A 15771-nucleotide genomic window follows, 5' to 3' on the forward strand; every position below is an offset into this window, starting at 1 on the left:
GGGGCCTGGACATTTCTGCGCAGGTGGGCCTCCTCTAGCAGGCAATCTTTGCTCTGGAGCGCCCCCACTGGGCTGGCTGAGACTGCGTCACAGCTTTCCCTGTCCATTCCTGCTTCCCGCCTTTTATCGTTCCCAGGCCTAGCCCCGCCCCCAACCTCCTGCACATCCAACTTCACTTCCTACCGGCTTCCTGGAGGTTCTGACTGACCCAACCAGGGCCAGCGGGTTAGTCAAAACATTAGGCCCCTTGTTTTTAGACTATCCTGATGAGTGCGGCTGCTGTACAGGTGAGGATGTCATTGAAAGCAGCCACAAAAAGCCCGGCAGTGTCGTGATGGGCCAAGGACCAGATTTTAGAAGGAAATCGAGAGAGGGGTGACCCTGACTTAAGGCGGTTTGGGAACATGGTCATGAACCAGGCCGACTCAGGTTTGAGATACTTCCTAGCTATGTGACTGTGGCTGAGACACTCAGCCTTTCTAAGGCTCAATGTTCTTTCCTGAAAATCGGAGACGACAGTCTCTTTCTCTGGGTTGCCTTGAGGATCAAATAAAGTTCAGCGGCAGCTCTCGCTAAACCGGTAGCTGTGCTCGCTATCACCGATCTGTCCCTAAGGGTCACGGACCCACAGGCACGCCTTACATGCCTGGGAAGGTCCACCCCGCCCCCGCCAGGTCCCCCAGCCTCATGCCTTGAACATGATGCTGGTTCGGTACCTGGTAGGCAGTCTTGGTGATGGTCACACGGCTCCCCTTCGGCTGGTGAGGTTTCGTTAGCATCACTGGAAAGTTTACCCCGGTTTTTCTCTGGGGACAAGAAGATCTGTGATCAGAAGCCAAGGCCCACAGAGTAGAAAGGTTAAGCACATGGACGCGGTGTCAGAGTCCTCACACCGCCACTCCCGCAGTGTGGCTCGGACACTCCTCCTCGAGTTACCTCTTCTCTGAAATGGGATCGACAGCGGTGCAGACCTAACTTTTTTTTTTTTAGGGTAGAATAAGTTGATACACAGAAGACATTTGGCACATGATTAGCTCTCAACAGCGGCAGTTCCAGCTGGGGTGTCCATTCCAGGGCAGACACCATGCCTTGCCCCACCCCCACTGTAGGTCCGGCTGGGGGAAGCGCAGTGGACGTACCTTTCTTTTTTGCAGAGGGCCAGACCTCAGGTTTTAAGTCCTCGTAATCGGTCCAGTCAAACAAGGCCATGTCCAGCGTGGGCATCACGTCTCCGTCAGGCCTGGGCTGAGCCTGCAGGAGGTGAGTAGACAGGAGGAAGCAGGAATGTGGGGCTCCAGGGACAGAGGCAAAGGAGGGGCTCCCCAGAGGCCAGTTCACCCTCTGCTAGAATCCCAGCCCCAGGACACTGAGATAGCCACCTGAGGTTCCTGCTCCAGCAGCCACTTGGACAATTTTCTCCCTGTGTGGCCACCAGCTCAGCAGGATTGTGCCTGCGGGCAACTGATGCAGAGGAATTGTCCATAGGCCATCATGCCTGCTCAGGGTGCCTACACCCAGCTGGAGGGAGGGAGTTGGATGAAGCCAGTTGCTTGCTCCCCTGCCCCTTCTCTCCCCTGCACAAGTTATCAGCTCTCTGTGGCACCACTGAGGCCACGGTCGTGGCTTGGTTCCATTCACAGCCCCAGCCAGTCGTCTTGCGGCTAGATCTGCACACAGTGGGCAACGAAGGCAACTTCTGGGGCTGGGCGCTCTACCGATGGCCTTCGGGGGGCCTGCGACGGCATGGGTAAACACGTGTTCCTTGGGGATGGTCCATAGCTTTTATTAGAACCTCAGAGAGTGCAAGACCCATAAGAGAAAAAGAAAGATCTACGGCTAAAATTTTTTTTTCCTTCTACATATATATTTTATTAATCATTTTAAATGATATTATTTTTGAAAAAAATTTAAAGCCTCACCTACTTGCCTGCTCTCTCCATCTTTTTTAAAGGTCTGAAGCAGGCGTTAAGTGTTAACTCATGCTTGTTAATTACTGGTCGTGGGGACGTGGTTTTTTACATTATCATTATTCTCTGTACTTTTCAGTATGTATAAAATTCTTCCCCAAGGGCTTTGCTCTTCTCAGGGCAGATACCAGTGTGCTGAGCTGGCACTGGCCTCCTTGGCTGTCCCTAGAGTGGGCCCCCAGGATCTCCTTCTCCTGGATGGTGGCAGTCCTTCTGGGATGGCGTGCCCACCGGGCTGTAGCTGGGCTGACGGGCATCAGGACACCTGGTTTCCAGCCAACCCCCGTGGCCTCTACCAATTCCCTCCCACTCCTGTGCCTTATGATGTGGTCTCAGGGACTCTTCCAGCTCCAAGGCCATTCTGAAGCCCCTTACCTGGGGCCACAGGGATGTGACAGGCAAGATCAGGGACTCTTCCGTGGCAGGTGCTGCCTCAAAGGTGGTTAGGTAGAGGATGGTGGGGGCCAGGCTCGTAGAAGATTCCTCCATCGTGGTATCTGGAGCCTGGTCTTCAGAGAGCTCCACTTTCTTCATCAGGGAGCTGGGACCTCGGACCAAGGCTCGGCCTGCGACACGGAGCGAGAAACACAGGCTTTATCTGTTTGTTACTCCATATGGGCCCAAAGCAGAACCCACATTTCCTCCTGCAAACAAGGGAGTGAAGAGTGGGTGTAGGGACCATGTGACAAGCCGGTGGCTCAGTAAACACCCTGTTGCCCACCCTCTTGGGGAGGTGGAAATGGGGTCTGGGTGGGGGGAATGTCTTGGATGAACTTGCAGTGTTGCTGAGGAGACCGCCCAAGAATTCTTCCTCTAAAGCAACATTCCAGCAAGTCCAAGTTGGGGTTAGCTGGGTGTATCCAGGGGCGTAAATGCAGCAAATGGGAACGAATAGGATTAACTATAGCAGGCTTTCCAGAGGAGGTAAAATTTGAGTAGCGGGGCAACGTGATGAGGCTGAGAGGCATTGCAGGGGGAGAGCGGAAGCTCATGACACGCAAGTGAATGCTTCTACGTGGCGATAATCATCGCCCTGTTTATTGAGCGCCGCTGGTTGAGGACCCGTTGAAGGCCTGCATTCAATGCTTTACCAGCATGATTTCACTTAAGCTTTGCAGGAGCTCGGGGAGGTAGGTACTTTTAGCCTCATCCACGAGAGGAAACCGAAGCACAGAGAGGCAACTTGCCCGAGGGCACACAGCTAGAGAATATTGAAGTCCGAATTCCAACCCAAGTCCACCTGAGCGCAAAGTCAATACTTTTAATCACTGATGTCGCCTTCCAAGACACATGGGCATGAAGTAGGGTGAGTATGATGAGGCAGGGTTGGGGTGGTCGGAAACAAAGCGGCTTTGAGAGAAGACCAGGCTCTCCTTGCCTCTTTTTGTCAGGCAAGCTCTGACTTTCAGGTTGGTTGGGTCAGTTGAGATCACCTCATCCTCCAGAAAAGAATCCACTCCATTCATTTTCTAGGCTTCACAGCTGGTCAGCAGGGCTGGGCCTGGTCTCCAGAACTCGGATGTCCCCTCCTCCCCTTGCCTACTCTCTTGGGAGGGACCCATTGATCCACTGGAGCTGGGGGCCGGAGCTATGCTGAGCTGAGTTTATGCCCCACGTGTTCCCTCTGGCTTGTCCTCAAGGATGTCAGCATCCCCTCCTCAACCTGACATATGACCTCCACGAATGGGGGAGGCTGAGAGTCTAAGTCGACCCCCTTCCCCCACCTGCCAGCTGTGTTCTGCCACTTGGAGGGTCTTGGCAGGCCTGGCAGGGAAGCAAGCCCTAGCTTGCCGGGGATAGGGGGTGAGGCTCCACCACTGTCCTGCAGGACCCCTGCCCCATCCATGCTTTTAGCACTAGACCTGCCCCTAGAGGCAGCCTTGTCATATGTAGAGATTTGGAAGCTGCCAAGGTTGCCTATGCTCATGCGGGCTGGAGCCCAGGTGAGTCTGGGGAGGAGCCAGCTGGGTGGAGCTGCTGGGACAAGTTTGTTGAGAGACTGAATGGGCAGAGAGAGGAGGAGGCTGGGTCCACTGGGAGGCTAGATGCTCACAGGGATCCGGGAATGTGGAGGAGACATAATGGAAGGTGAGGAGGGCTGTGGCGGTTGGAAAGCACCCCACGAGACAAGCAGGGCAGAGGCAGGAGGGGCAGGGATGTGACACCTCTCCTGGAACTTCTGTGTCCAGGTTTAGGTTAGCAACAAAAGAAAGCCAAGAATTAACTCGTAACAGCTACTCATTATCCCTGCCACTTGCCAGACACCATTCTAAGCACGCTCGTGTCAAGTTGTCTCCGAATCTACCCTCACTTTGCAGAGGAAGAAACTGAGGCACAGGAAGGCGACTTGCCCAGGGCCACGTAGCTAGCAAGCGGTAGAAGCAGGATCTGAACCTGGGCAGATCGGGCTTCAGAATCTAAGCTCTCAGGCCCTGTTCTACACTTGCGAGCTGCTGTGCTTGGCGAGCCCTCGACTGGTCCAGCTCTACTCAGGAGTCACAGTGGATGGATGTAGGCTGGATACAAAGCAGAGCTTCCTGACCTAGGAGGCTCCTCTATTGATAAGACTGAGCTGCTATTGCCACATATCCCGCTCCTCCTCCCACGCTCCGCTCCCAGGCCTCTCCCGGCCCCCTCTCTTCCTAACCTCTGCGTTTAGTGAGACCCCTCCTCTCCTCTGGGCATCCACTCCTGCCCCTTCCTTCCAGGAACTCACACCATTGACACTCCCTCCCAGCCTGCCCCTGAAGTCCCCTGGGCCCTCTGGGCCTGAGCCCTCTCCCCTAGCCCCCCCCCCCCCCCCCGCTTCTTCCATTGCAGGACCCCGGCCGCTCCCAGACCTCCAGCTACCTCTGTGCAGTTTCGACCTCTCTCTGCGCCTCTTGTGCTCCCTGCCACGTTTCTTCACCCTCTCTGACCCTGGAGACCGGTTCTCCTTCCCAGGGGAGGGCAGTGCCAGCCCCAGGAGCAGACCCTTGTCCTGCAGCAGCAGGCCCGCGGGACTCTTCCCAGGCAACGGCGCCCCAGCCCCTGGCAGCCTGGAGGCCTGCCTTGTGGAGGTGACCGCAGCGCCGTCCTGGGCCCAGCTAGGCATGCCGGGACCCTGCTCCTTCTTGTCTAGGCCCCGCCGGCGGTGGTGGCCGGCCTGAGGTGTCCGCAGTGCTGGGCCTGGGAGGCTGATGTGATTCTCAGGGAGGTTCCGAGCAGAGGTTCCGGGTCCCAGGGAGCCTGCCAGGCTCAGCTCCAACAGCACCAGGAGAGCAAGGAACAGCATGGGGGCAGCGTGGGTGGTGGGCCCAGCCATGGGCTCCTCCCTGCAAGAAAAGCAGCATATGAGAGGGGGTAGCTCGGCAGCTTCCCTCCGCTTCCCCACTCCCAAGCCCCTTCACTGACGTGAACACAGCCCAGTGTTTCATGACGGGGATGGAGCGGGGCTTTGCCCTCCAGGGGACACGTGACAATGTCTGGAGACACTTTTGGTTGTCAAAACTGGGCAGTGCTACTGGCTCAACCTGGTGGAGGCCAGGGATGCTGCTAAACACCCCGCAATGCAGAGAGCAGCTCCCCACGACAGACTCACGGGAAAGACACACGAGGCTGAGGCTGCGAGCTCCCGGTTTAAATAGTTTAAGCAGCATCCAGGTTTCAGATTAGTCCAGAATCCCTTTCTCTGCATAAACCTCTGCCCTTTGCCGAGTCCCCTAGAATGAGCTGAGTCCCTCCAAGCTTAGAAATAGGCCTCTAGTCCCCAAGACTTGACCCAGAGCCTAAATTCAAACAAATGGAATAGCATTTGAGCACGTGCCATAGGCAGGAGTCGTGTTCAGCGCTTTGCATGAATTTACATCACTTAGTCCTTTCGGTAACTCTCTGGAGTGGCTCCTACTATTTCTGAAGGAGAAGTTAAGGCTCGGAGAGGGTAAGTCACAGCGATGAAGTGGCATTTATGTGCTCCGAACCCATGTGGCTGTCCCGAGACAGCCCAACTCTGTCCCCACTCCTTTCTTTTCCTCTGAGGTCTGAGCAAGTTTTGACAAAGCACTGTCTCTGCTGGGCTGAAGGACTCCAGAGGCTCGACTCTGACCCTGCAGGGTGGGTGGGGTGGGCTGACAGCCTTCCGTTCCCCACTGGAAGCAGGGCCTCCTCAGGGGACCACTGCTCTCCCCCAGGACCTCGGAGCTGAGGCTCATGAGGTCTGTACAGGGCTGGGGGATGGTGGGGGTGTCTGCCAGGCTCTAGAGTCCACCCCCTGCAGCCCCTCCCCGCCAGCACCCACCCCTGCACCTGTCTCACGGCATCCAGACAAGTAAGTAAGTTCGGCACCAGGTTAGCCAGGCTGATTGAATTTTTATGGACTCCCTGGGCCTCCTGAGTATTCCATCAGGCTCACAAAGGTGCTTACACAACCATTTCCCTGTGATTTATGGCCATGGACTTGCCCAGGGCTGAGGAAAGGTTGGTGGGCTCTGATGATCCCTGGACGTCTCCCTCCAGCCCTCTCAGTTCCTGCAGCTCCCACACTGGCCATCCCGCCCGGGGTTCACCTTCAGCCAGCCCTGACTGAGGGGCCCTTGACACGGGCAGAGATATGGGGTGGGGGAGGGGGAGTCGGAGCTGGACCAGGCTGATCCACTTGGGGAGGGCTGGAGGCGGGGCAAAGGGAAGAAAACAGCTTCTCCCCGCCTCGCCTGGTCACCGGCTGCCCTCTACCCCGCTCTCTCATCATCCCAGCCTGACGCTTCCTGGTCCCCTGGGAAGCTGGGGTCCTGGCCTCCACTGCCCTCCATTCTGCTCTGGGCTGGGAGAAAGAGGCTGTCCCATCACTTCCCATGTTGTCCCGTGTCCCAGCAGCCACCTGTATATCCTGGGTGAGCCTCGGTGAGCCTTGGTGTGGGACCCTGGGATGGGCTTGCTGTGACAGCCCCCCGTCTTATCACACATCCTTCCATCCCTAAGATATCAGCTCTGCAGCCCTGGTCCGCTTTCAAGTTCACCTCACGGGCAGCAGGAGGCTTTGCCCCTTCAGCCTCACCTCCGGCCTTTCCATAATGAGGACTCTGGAGGCTGAGGCTCATGTAGCTGGGTGGAAGGAGGGGGCCCGTTTTAAAGCACTGTCAGGAAAGCAATGCGCCCCGGCCAGGGTCCCCGCAAACTGTTTCCAGGCCTGCGGTGGATGCTGGCTCGTCTGCGGGTTGGCATTTACCAGACTTCACCCTCCGCTTCCTGTGACTGAGAAATGCTTTGAGCCTATGTCGATGGTGTCCGTGACCCAGCCTGCCCTTCGGTCTCACAGGGGAAGTGACAGCCTGGGAGAAGGCCACAGGGAACCCCCATCAACAGGGACCCCACGAGGTGTTGGCCAGTGAATGGATTCCCAATCTTAGGGTGGGGAGGAGCAAGGCAGGACACCTAAAAAATGCAGGTGAAGGACCAGAGGGGTAGGCAGGCCCACGGGCGTGCACGGGCAGCTTGCTGTCCCTGTGGACACGCACGAGCCAGCCTCTGAGCTCAGTGACCGACCTGAGCACTGGTCTGAGAGGACAGCTTCTCCCCTGCAGAGCCAGGAAATGAAGCCGAGCCCCACACCCCTTTGCATCACGACCCTTCCTGTACTTGCCATCTCTTTCCTGCTGAAGTCCTGTTGCCAAGACCCTGCCAATGGCTATGGACCCCAATTTCAGGGCCATCTTTGTTCCTTCTCACCCTTTGCACCCCATGAATCATGCGCACAGCCTGCCCGGGGCAGGGGAGAGGGGATTTCGGTGTGCCATGCTGGTGCACCTGTGTGGGGCCGTCACTCTGCCCAGACCTTCTCAGCACCAGCCTGCCCCCAGACCCAGCCCATACTGCGGCCAGATTACTCTGATCGTGACCGTCTCCTGCTCAAAGCTGTCCATGGCTCCCTGTTGCCTTTCCTTTTAACCACAGACTCCCCGCTTTGGCACTTAAGCCCTCGTATAGCGTGGCCCCCGCCTGACGTTGCAGCCCTGACTTCTACTTCCCCACTTCGCAGCCAACGGAGACCATTCCCTGGGCCCCAAGGAGCCCGTGTCCCAGGAGCCACCTGTATATCCTGGGTGAGCCTCGGTGAGCCTTGGTGTGGGACCCTGGGATGGTCCATCTCTCCATCTCTCCTGTTTCTATTCTCCGTGAGCCTATTCCCTCTGCCTGGAACACCCTCTCCTCTCCACCCTCATGTCTCTCTGTCCAAATCCTACCCATCCTTTGGGCCCCTTCCCAAACGTCCCCTCCTCCAGGAAGCCTTGTTCAGTCCCCCAGTGAGATGTGCTCCCCTCTCCGTGCTCCCACGCAGCTTTGCCCGGGTCTTGACGACCTCACATGCCATTTCGTGCTGGGCGATCAGCCTTTCTTTAAAGCCCCTGACTAGACAGGAAGACCCTAGGGGGCTCTGTCTCACTTTCCCACTGTTCCTTCTGTTCCTATCAGATCTATAGGCCCCTGCAAATAATAGGCACTGGTAACTATGGATTGGAATAGAAACGGATGGAGCATAATTGAACTGACACCTGAGCAGAAGTTCATAAATATATTCTCAGGGTGTGTGGGGGCTGGGGTGGGGGGAGAGAGGATGACAGCACACTGGAATGAGTGCTCGGGGACCTGGCACCACTCTGCCCTGACGACTGCCTGAAGCTCTCCCTCCAAGCCCATAAGGCGTGTACACAGATCTTGGCACAGCTCAGCAGTCAAGATGCCAGCCTGGCAGAGAGCCACTCAGGAAATGTGGGCTGCTACAGAAGTCGTGCCAAGGATCCACAGTGACGGAGGGCTCCAACCCATTTCTGTTGCTCTGAAAGCCAGTTGGAGGCTGCTTTACAAAGCGCCAAGCATCCAGGCGAAAAGGGGCAGCAGGCGCCCCACCTCCCCCCATCTCCCGGCAGCCATGGATGGCTCTGCCTGTGGCTTACTCACAAAGCCTGCTCTTCTGGGGCTGGGTCTGATCCCCTCACCCCCTAGATTGGGGACAATCGACAGCTTGGAGTTGTCCCCACAAGAGTTGTTGAGGGACATCGGGACCACCCACAAACCAGAGATGGCTCTCTCACAGCTGAAATCCAATAGTGACTCATTAAAAGCAAAGCAAAACAAAAGCATCTTTATAATAGGAGCCACCACTCCCTAAGCAGCCGTGAAGCCCAGGCTCTTACTTATTCATTTTGCTCATTTCATCCATCTCTCATCCAATCTTCTCCACTGCCCTGCAGCACAGGTCGTTTTTCACATTTTTAAAATGAGGAAACTGAGGCTCTGGGAGGGCGAGCCACGAATCCGAGGTGACATGACTGGGGGGGTGGCAAAGCCCCACCTCAATGCCTGGGTTCTCTGAGCCAGTGCACAGGGGACAGACAGTCCTTGCTCTCCATCACCCACGCCCTGAGCTGCACCAGGGATCACCTGCCTCACCCACATAATCTCCTGTCATTGCTGTGAGTACCGTCAGGACCCAGTAGGGGGGACTAGGCACTGGAAGCTAGAAAGGGGAAACTGACAAAGGAGAGGGAAAGGGGCTTATCTCATGCCCTTATCCTGTCCCCACACTGTGCAGAGTTGAGCTGCAGAGCCGTCTCTATCCAGAAGGCTGCCAGGAAGCAGCATCACATGCAAATGAAGACAATTAATCCAGCCTGGAGCCTACTTTGATTCCTGAGCCCCTCCCCGCAATGGCCTTGCATTTGGGGGGGCGGGCAGGAGACTAGGGGAACTCCTGTTCCACCAGCCTGGCAGACAGCTGTGGAGCTGGGCTGCCACCAGGTGATCTGAGACAGCTGTAGGTCCTGCATCCCTGACTTGTCTACCAGCTCACGGGGTGCACGGTGGGTCGGGTAGGGGAAAACAGGAAGTGGCTAGTGGGGTGGGAGTAGGGCTGGCCGGGAGGGGTCCGGTGGGAATCCTGTGCCAGGGAGGTCAGTGACACTGATTAAGGTGCTCAGTCCAGGCTGTGAGCCAGAAAACCACCCACTGGGAGAACTTGGTCCATAGGCCCCCTCCCTGACCCTGGGCCTCCTCCTCATGTGTGAAAGGGACTGATTGGAGCCACGGCATTTGGTACAGATGTTTCAGGGGTGTCTAAGCATTTGATTCTAAACAAGCTTCTAAAAAATATATTTTCAACTGTTTTGACAACTGTAGTAAAAGCAAGACACTCTTGTTCTTTACCCGATTTTAACGTGAGCACAGCCCCATCCTAACTTAGGCTTCTCCTGGGTCACTGAAGAGTGTTCCAGGGATGCAAGGCAAGCAGTTTAAAAGAACTGCTGCCATCTGCAACTACTTATTTACATACTCCAGGGTTTTCTGGACATGAATGACCAAAGCCAGTTAGAGGTTCAGTCTCATATTGACAGGTGCAACCGACATCCATTGCATTCTTTCAAATCATTGAGGACAGTTTTTTTCCTTCACTGATTTACTTTAAAATAAGGCAGTATTGTGAATTGGGGGCTTAATCGTCATCACACAGCACCTCCAGGTGGGAGAAGCTGAAGACTCGGATTGTAAGTAGGATTTGAAGTTGCGTCTGCATAAGATGGAGAAAATTTTGATTCAGGGGAGAAATTATGGGTGTTGGTGTTGGTGCTACACTGCCTTTATCGGCTTTATGTATTGGGATTATGGGTAAGATTGCATGGGAAATGATTCACACTGCTCAAAAAAAAAAAAAATCTGGAAGAGAGCAGGGGGAGAAGACCACTGGGCCATTGGGTTAGATGGTCTCAAGGGCCCTGCCTGCCAAGGGAGGCTGGGAATTCCTGATGCACAGGGACAAGATTCCTCTATCTGTGTCTCCAAATGACAGCGCCCTGTGGGGAGGGATGACAGATACTATCCTCCAGGACTTGGAGTGAGTCCCCAGGGGCTAGGGACGCGTATCGAGGCGGCATGAATTCAGAGGACATATTCATGAATATTAAAAGATAAAACACAATACATGATAACCACTGCATTCCGGGGCCAGCACCCCTCACCCCGCCATCCCCTGGTTTTGGAAGCACCGTGCCTTGCTCTCCGTCCATCTTTCTAACTGTGCCTGACACTCGGCACAGGTGAGACCCTAACCTGCCAGGCTGCTGAGATGAGCACCATGAGACCAGCACAGGGTCTTCTGGGGGAGACCAGAGCACTTCTGTCTTTCAGAGGATCTTCATAAAGGGATGCAGGGTGCTGAGGTGGGGGGTGCGGGGCCTCAGCTCAGATCTCGAAACAATCCTTCCCACGGACACACCCTAACCTTCTTCGGCTCATAAGACACTTGAAGGCAGTCCCCCTCTGCTAAACGTTGGCAGGAAGGGACCTCTGACCCCTGAGAGGCCAAGAGACATTTTCAAGGAGATCTTGCGTAGGACAGATGTCGTCAGGGCAGGAATCACCTCTGACGTTGTGTCCCCACGCTTCCATGAAGACTTTACAGATGCTCTAACTTGGAACTGATCTGACAGACTCTTTTCCTCTGGCTCCTCCTCATTGCTCATTGGACACTTCCCGGAAGGGCTGGAATTAGAGAATGGAGGTGGCTGTTCCCAGGCCCTTTATCCGCTTTTAAAATAGCAAGGCCACTCTGTAGTCAGCTCTACAAAACTGGATTTCCAGTCGGGGCATCTTAGAGCTTCTGACCTCCTGGGAGTAGATTCCTGTCTTTTTTTAGAGGAAGATGGCTGACTCCCCCAGGGCTGAAAAATGGGTATTGATTTTGCTTGTTCAATCAAAATATTTGTATACTAGATGAGAGTGGCAGATAGGCAGGTGGATCCTAAACTCCTGGGCTGGGCTCTTCTTCCCAAGGCAATTTGGGACTAGACTTTGTCCCTCTCACCTCTCCCATAATCCCTTCCACCATCGCACCTCTCCATGAGTCATAATTCCTTATCTGTGAAATAATGGGATTCTTAACCTGTCATGAGATTTCACTATTTAGGAAGTCAGTACTTCTGTGTGCTTTGCGTGTGGTTCCAGGTGAGGACGGAACCCAGGCAGTGTAGGTGGGGTGGGAAGCAGAGAAGGTGAGCTAACCGGTGGGTGGGTGGGACCCGAAGCAGCTGACCTGGGACGTGCTCATTGGCAGCTGGGTCTTGAGTGTCTTGAGCTCGTCCCTACCTGTCTCCCTGCCTCCCTGTGGCTCTGCTCTCCCCAAAGTGTCCTGTCTAATAGGAAGGGGTCTCTCAGCAACCCCTAGGCCTTAGAACATCCAGAGCCCCATCTACCCCTCCACAGGCCATTGTGCCAACCTGGCCTTGCACAGAACGCTGCCTCTCTACCTGCGGAGCACCAAGTACTTCTTTGCAATGGAGACTGCGAGGGAGAGTGACACCAGGTGGTCACCACTTGCTGAGCCCCTCTGGGTGCAGGACCTGGATGCCATGCAAAGGAACCTACTCCAGTCCGAAGCGGGGACAGGATCCCTGCTCCTGGGGCATTGCCAGTCTGATTGAGGACAACAGCCCTGGCCCTGGGTAGGTCCCAGTGTGACAGGGGAGGTCCAGGTCTTGCCTTGGAGGATTCCTAAATGGATAAAACACAGCTCCTGCCCTCACGATACTCTCGGTCTAAGCAAGAAAGGGAAGCCCTGCCCCAGGAAGCCTCCAGTCTAAAGGAGAGACACCCTCTGATAGGAGAGACACAGTTCTGGCCTTGAAAGTTCCCAGATCATGGGGAAAATATATTCTTTGCTGAGGGAGCTTCTAATCTCTGGGCAAAGCCACAGTCCCTGCCCTCCAGGTGTCCCTACTCTGACCTGGCAGAGAAGCCACACGTCTAATGATGGAATGAGACAGACATAACTATGCCTGATTCACACAGATGTCAATCAAAACCAATTGAGCCGAGCCGTGGGAGAGTCCCACTGAGCAGAGTGGGAAGAGCTGTATGACCTTGGGCAAGTTATCTAACCTCTCTGAGCCTCAAGGTCCTCTCTCATAAAATGCTGGCGGATGCGAGGATGAGGGGAGGTAAAGCTATATGGAGTTAGTGGTACCCAGTAAGGGTGCAATAAACAGCAACTGTTGTTATTATGGGCAGGGGAAAGGGTGGGAGTCAGGGGCGGAAGGCTCCCAGAAGCATCTGTGTATCTGCGTGGGCAGAGGGGCAGGCGCAGGTGGCCATGTCCTCAGTCCTTGGTGGGGTGATCGATGGCTTCCATGGGGCAGGGCTGGACAGGCCCAGGCCAGCCTGGAGGGGACTATTGTCTTGGCAAATGAGGTTTGGCTTCCCAGCAGGGGCAGCCCCATCTGCTTTTATTGTTGCCAACAGCAGCCTCGGGAATTCCCACCCCCCACAAAGCCTCACAAAACCTGTGTAGGGATGTTGTTGTTGGTGGTGGTGGTGGTGGGGGGGGGTGCTCCTCAGAGGCCTCATCCACCTGGAGGATTCCAGCTTTGTGCTCCTCCCTCCCAGGGTCCCACCCCCACCTCCTGAGACCAAGTCCTACCTCCTGCTGTGTCACAGGTACTCGATCTCCTCCTCCTCTTCCTTTCCTAGGCAAACCTCTCGCCTCCCCCATCCCCATTCCCCAAACTTCTTTATCTTGATGCTCAGAAAATTTGACATCACTTGCTGTTTGGTCAGACCCATCACTTCATCATTAAGTGACAAAATGCCTGCTGTCAGCTCTGGCAGAGGCCAGTGTGGAGCGGGAGACACCTGGAGTCAGACGAGCCTGGATGTGAATCCTGGCTCCAGCACTTAATAGCTGTGTGACCCTGAGCAAGTCAATTAACCTCTCTGGGCTTCAGTCCTACATCTGAAAGACGAGTATGTTTGTTTCAGTATCATGTATCGGGCATTTGCTAAGCTAGGCCTAGAGCTTTACATGATCTAATTTAGCCCTCTGAAGTGAACAATATTTTTCAGATAATAGCAAAAATGGCTCAACATCGGGACAAAGACTTGGGGGATTTGCCCAAGGTTACACAGTAGAGTAAGTGGTAGAACTGGAATTTGTACCCATGGCCATCTGACTCCAAAGACAGGGTCTTGATCACTCCTCATGCTACACTCAGTGACCAATCCCAGTGCAGATGCTGTGACTGTCAGGGATGACGCATGCTGGGGGCCTTAACTCTGAGCCTGGCACAAAAAGGGCCCCTAAAATCTTGTGGGTTCTACAATTAGTTCATGCCAGCTGCTCTTGATTCAGGCGGGGGCCTCATCCCTTATACCCCCACACCCATCCAGGGATGTGTACAGGTGACCAATGACAGGCCATGGTGCTGCAGTGTGGGGTGTTGCTAAAGCTGGGACCTGGCTAGAGGATGGACAGGGCCTCTAGTGACAAGGATTCAGCCACCCACTCGGAGGCCTGTGCTCCACTGGGCACAGAGGCCCACTCGAGAGGAAGGGCTGGGGTAGGACAAGCAGAGGGCCTGGAGCAGCAAGAGAAGCAGGTGTCACCTAAAACGGGGGAATAGAAATGCTTGTATGATGCCCTCCTTGGTCCACGAGGGGAGCTTCTGTTCTTCCCAGGCTGTGGAGTCAGGGAAGCCAGGGTACGAATCCCAGCTCTGCCATAGTTCTGGCTGAGACAAGTGAAGGAACTCACTCCCGGTCACATAGCTGCTAAGTGATCAGCTGGGATTCAAACCCATTCTGCCAGACTTCGGCAGTGACTTCCCTGTCTAGTCTGTTTCCTTTGCTTGAATCAGGCATAGAAATCATCTTATCTTCCAGAGGGACGCAAAGCCCCCAGGTAGCTTGCTCCCCCTCCAACCTTCCTGGCCTTTGCTCCAGGGCTAACTCTGCCTCTGGCCTGACCAACAGGACCCAGTGGCACTCAGAGATAACCTGTGGCTTGCAAATTTTAGTTTATTCCTGTCTCCTTAACCAAAGATTCCATTTAAAAGAACAAGTATGCGCAGGACATCTGTGGTCAGGCGCTGGGACCACAAGTGGAACAAGACCCAGCCCCACCCAGGGACGTGCAGACATTGAGACAGGGAGGCCAGGGGGAACAGGAGGGCTTCCCACAGGAGAGGACATTTGACCTTGGCCTGCAAGAATGGGCAGCCTTCAACCGAACACAGGGCAGGGGAGGCACTTCAGGTGGAGAGGAGAGCCCTACAAAAGCTCAGAGGAAGTCAAGGCATGGCGATGATTAGCCTTTCATCATGGTTGAAACCCCAGACGTGGATGGAAGTGTGGCGGGAGGCAGGAGAGTAGTTAATTCAGTGGCAACAGGAAGCCATCGAGGAGTTAGGACTTGGGAGAGGGGTGGATTGGTGAGGAAGGCAGAGAAGGTGCCATCATTTTCATGTGATGAGGGGCAAGGAGGCTCTGAGCAGGATTCCTAGGGGTCGCAGGGGTGATCAGCTGGCTTTCCTGAGGACAGCTGTGGCCAGAGAAAGCGGAAGTCCCTGGCTTTCGAGTTGGGTCTGTCTGCCAGGCGGGATCATGAGCAGAAGGCTGAATGGGGTGTGTGTGTGTCTGGCTCTAGGTGCCAGCTCTGGCTGAAAACAAAATCTCAGCCAGGAGGACCTGGAACTTGCCGGCTGGGAGAAGGCTCCACTTTTCTGAAGAAGTGGCCTCGTTAAGCCACTTAGCCCACATCACTCCTGGGATGGTGTGTCACCTGTTATTGTGACATAAACGATGGTCAGAGGGTTTGGGTGATTACACAGCAGGTCCAGGGTCCGGCAAGATGATCCCCCCACCCCTCGGAAGGAAAGGAAATAGCTTGTGAGCTAGTGCCGCTGGATAAAAAAATCAGTGCAAGACAGAAGTTCAGAACTGGGGATGAGTCATCTGGACGGCTCATGATAAATGACCAGCTGTGGGCAAATATCGACAGCCACAC

General features: G+C 55.1%; 1 protein-coding gene across 1 annotated transcript in view; it reads right to left on the bottom strand.

Annotated features, from left to right (window-relative positions):
• Positions 1 to 5277, bottom strand: part of DRAXIN (dorsal inhibitory axon guidance protein) — a 9148-nt gene extending 3871 nt beyond the window's left edge. Inside the window, exons 1-4 of the mRNA XM_011363543.2 lie at positions 4818 to 5277; positions 2343 to 2533; positions 1140 to 1251; positions 717 to 806 (exon numbers count right to left, since the gene is read on the bottom strand). Coding sequence (XP_011361845.1) covers positions 717 to 806; positions 1140 to 1251; positions 2343 to 2533; positions 4818 to 5271 — 847 coding nt within the window. The 5' untranslated portion in view covers positions 5272 to 5277. The remainder of the gene's footprint in view (positions 1 to 716; positions 807 to 1139; positions 1252 to 2342; positions 2534 to 4817) is intronic.
• Positions 5278 to 15771: the final 10494 nt, after the last annotated feature.

Source organism: Pteropus vampyrus, unplaced genomic scaffold (genome assembly GCF_000151845.1).
Source record: "Pteropus vampyrus isolate Shadow unplaced genomic scaffold, Pvam_2.0 Scaffold86, whole genome shotgun sequence".
Classification (NCBI taxonomy): Eukaryota; Metazoa; Chordata; class Mammalia; order Chiroptera; family Pteropodidae; genus Pteropus; species Pteropus vampyrus.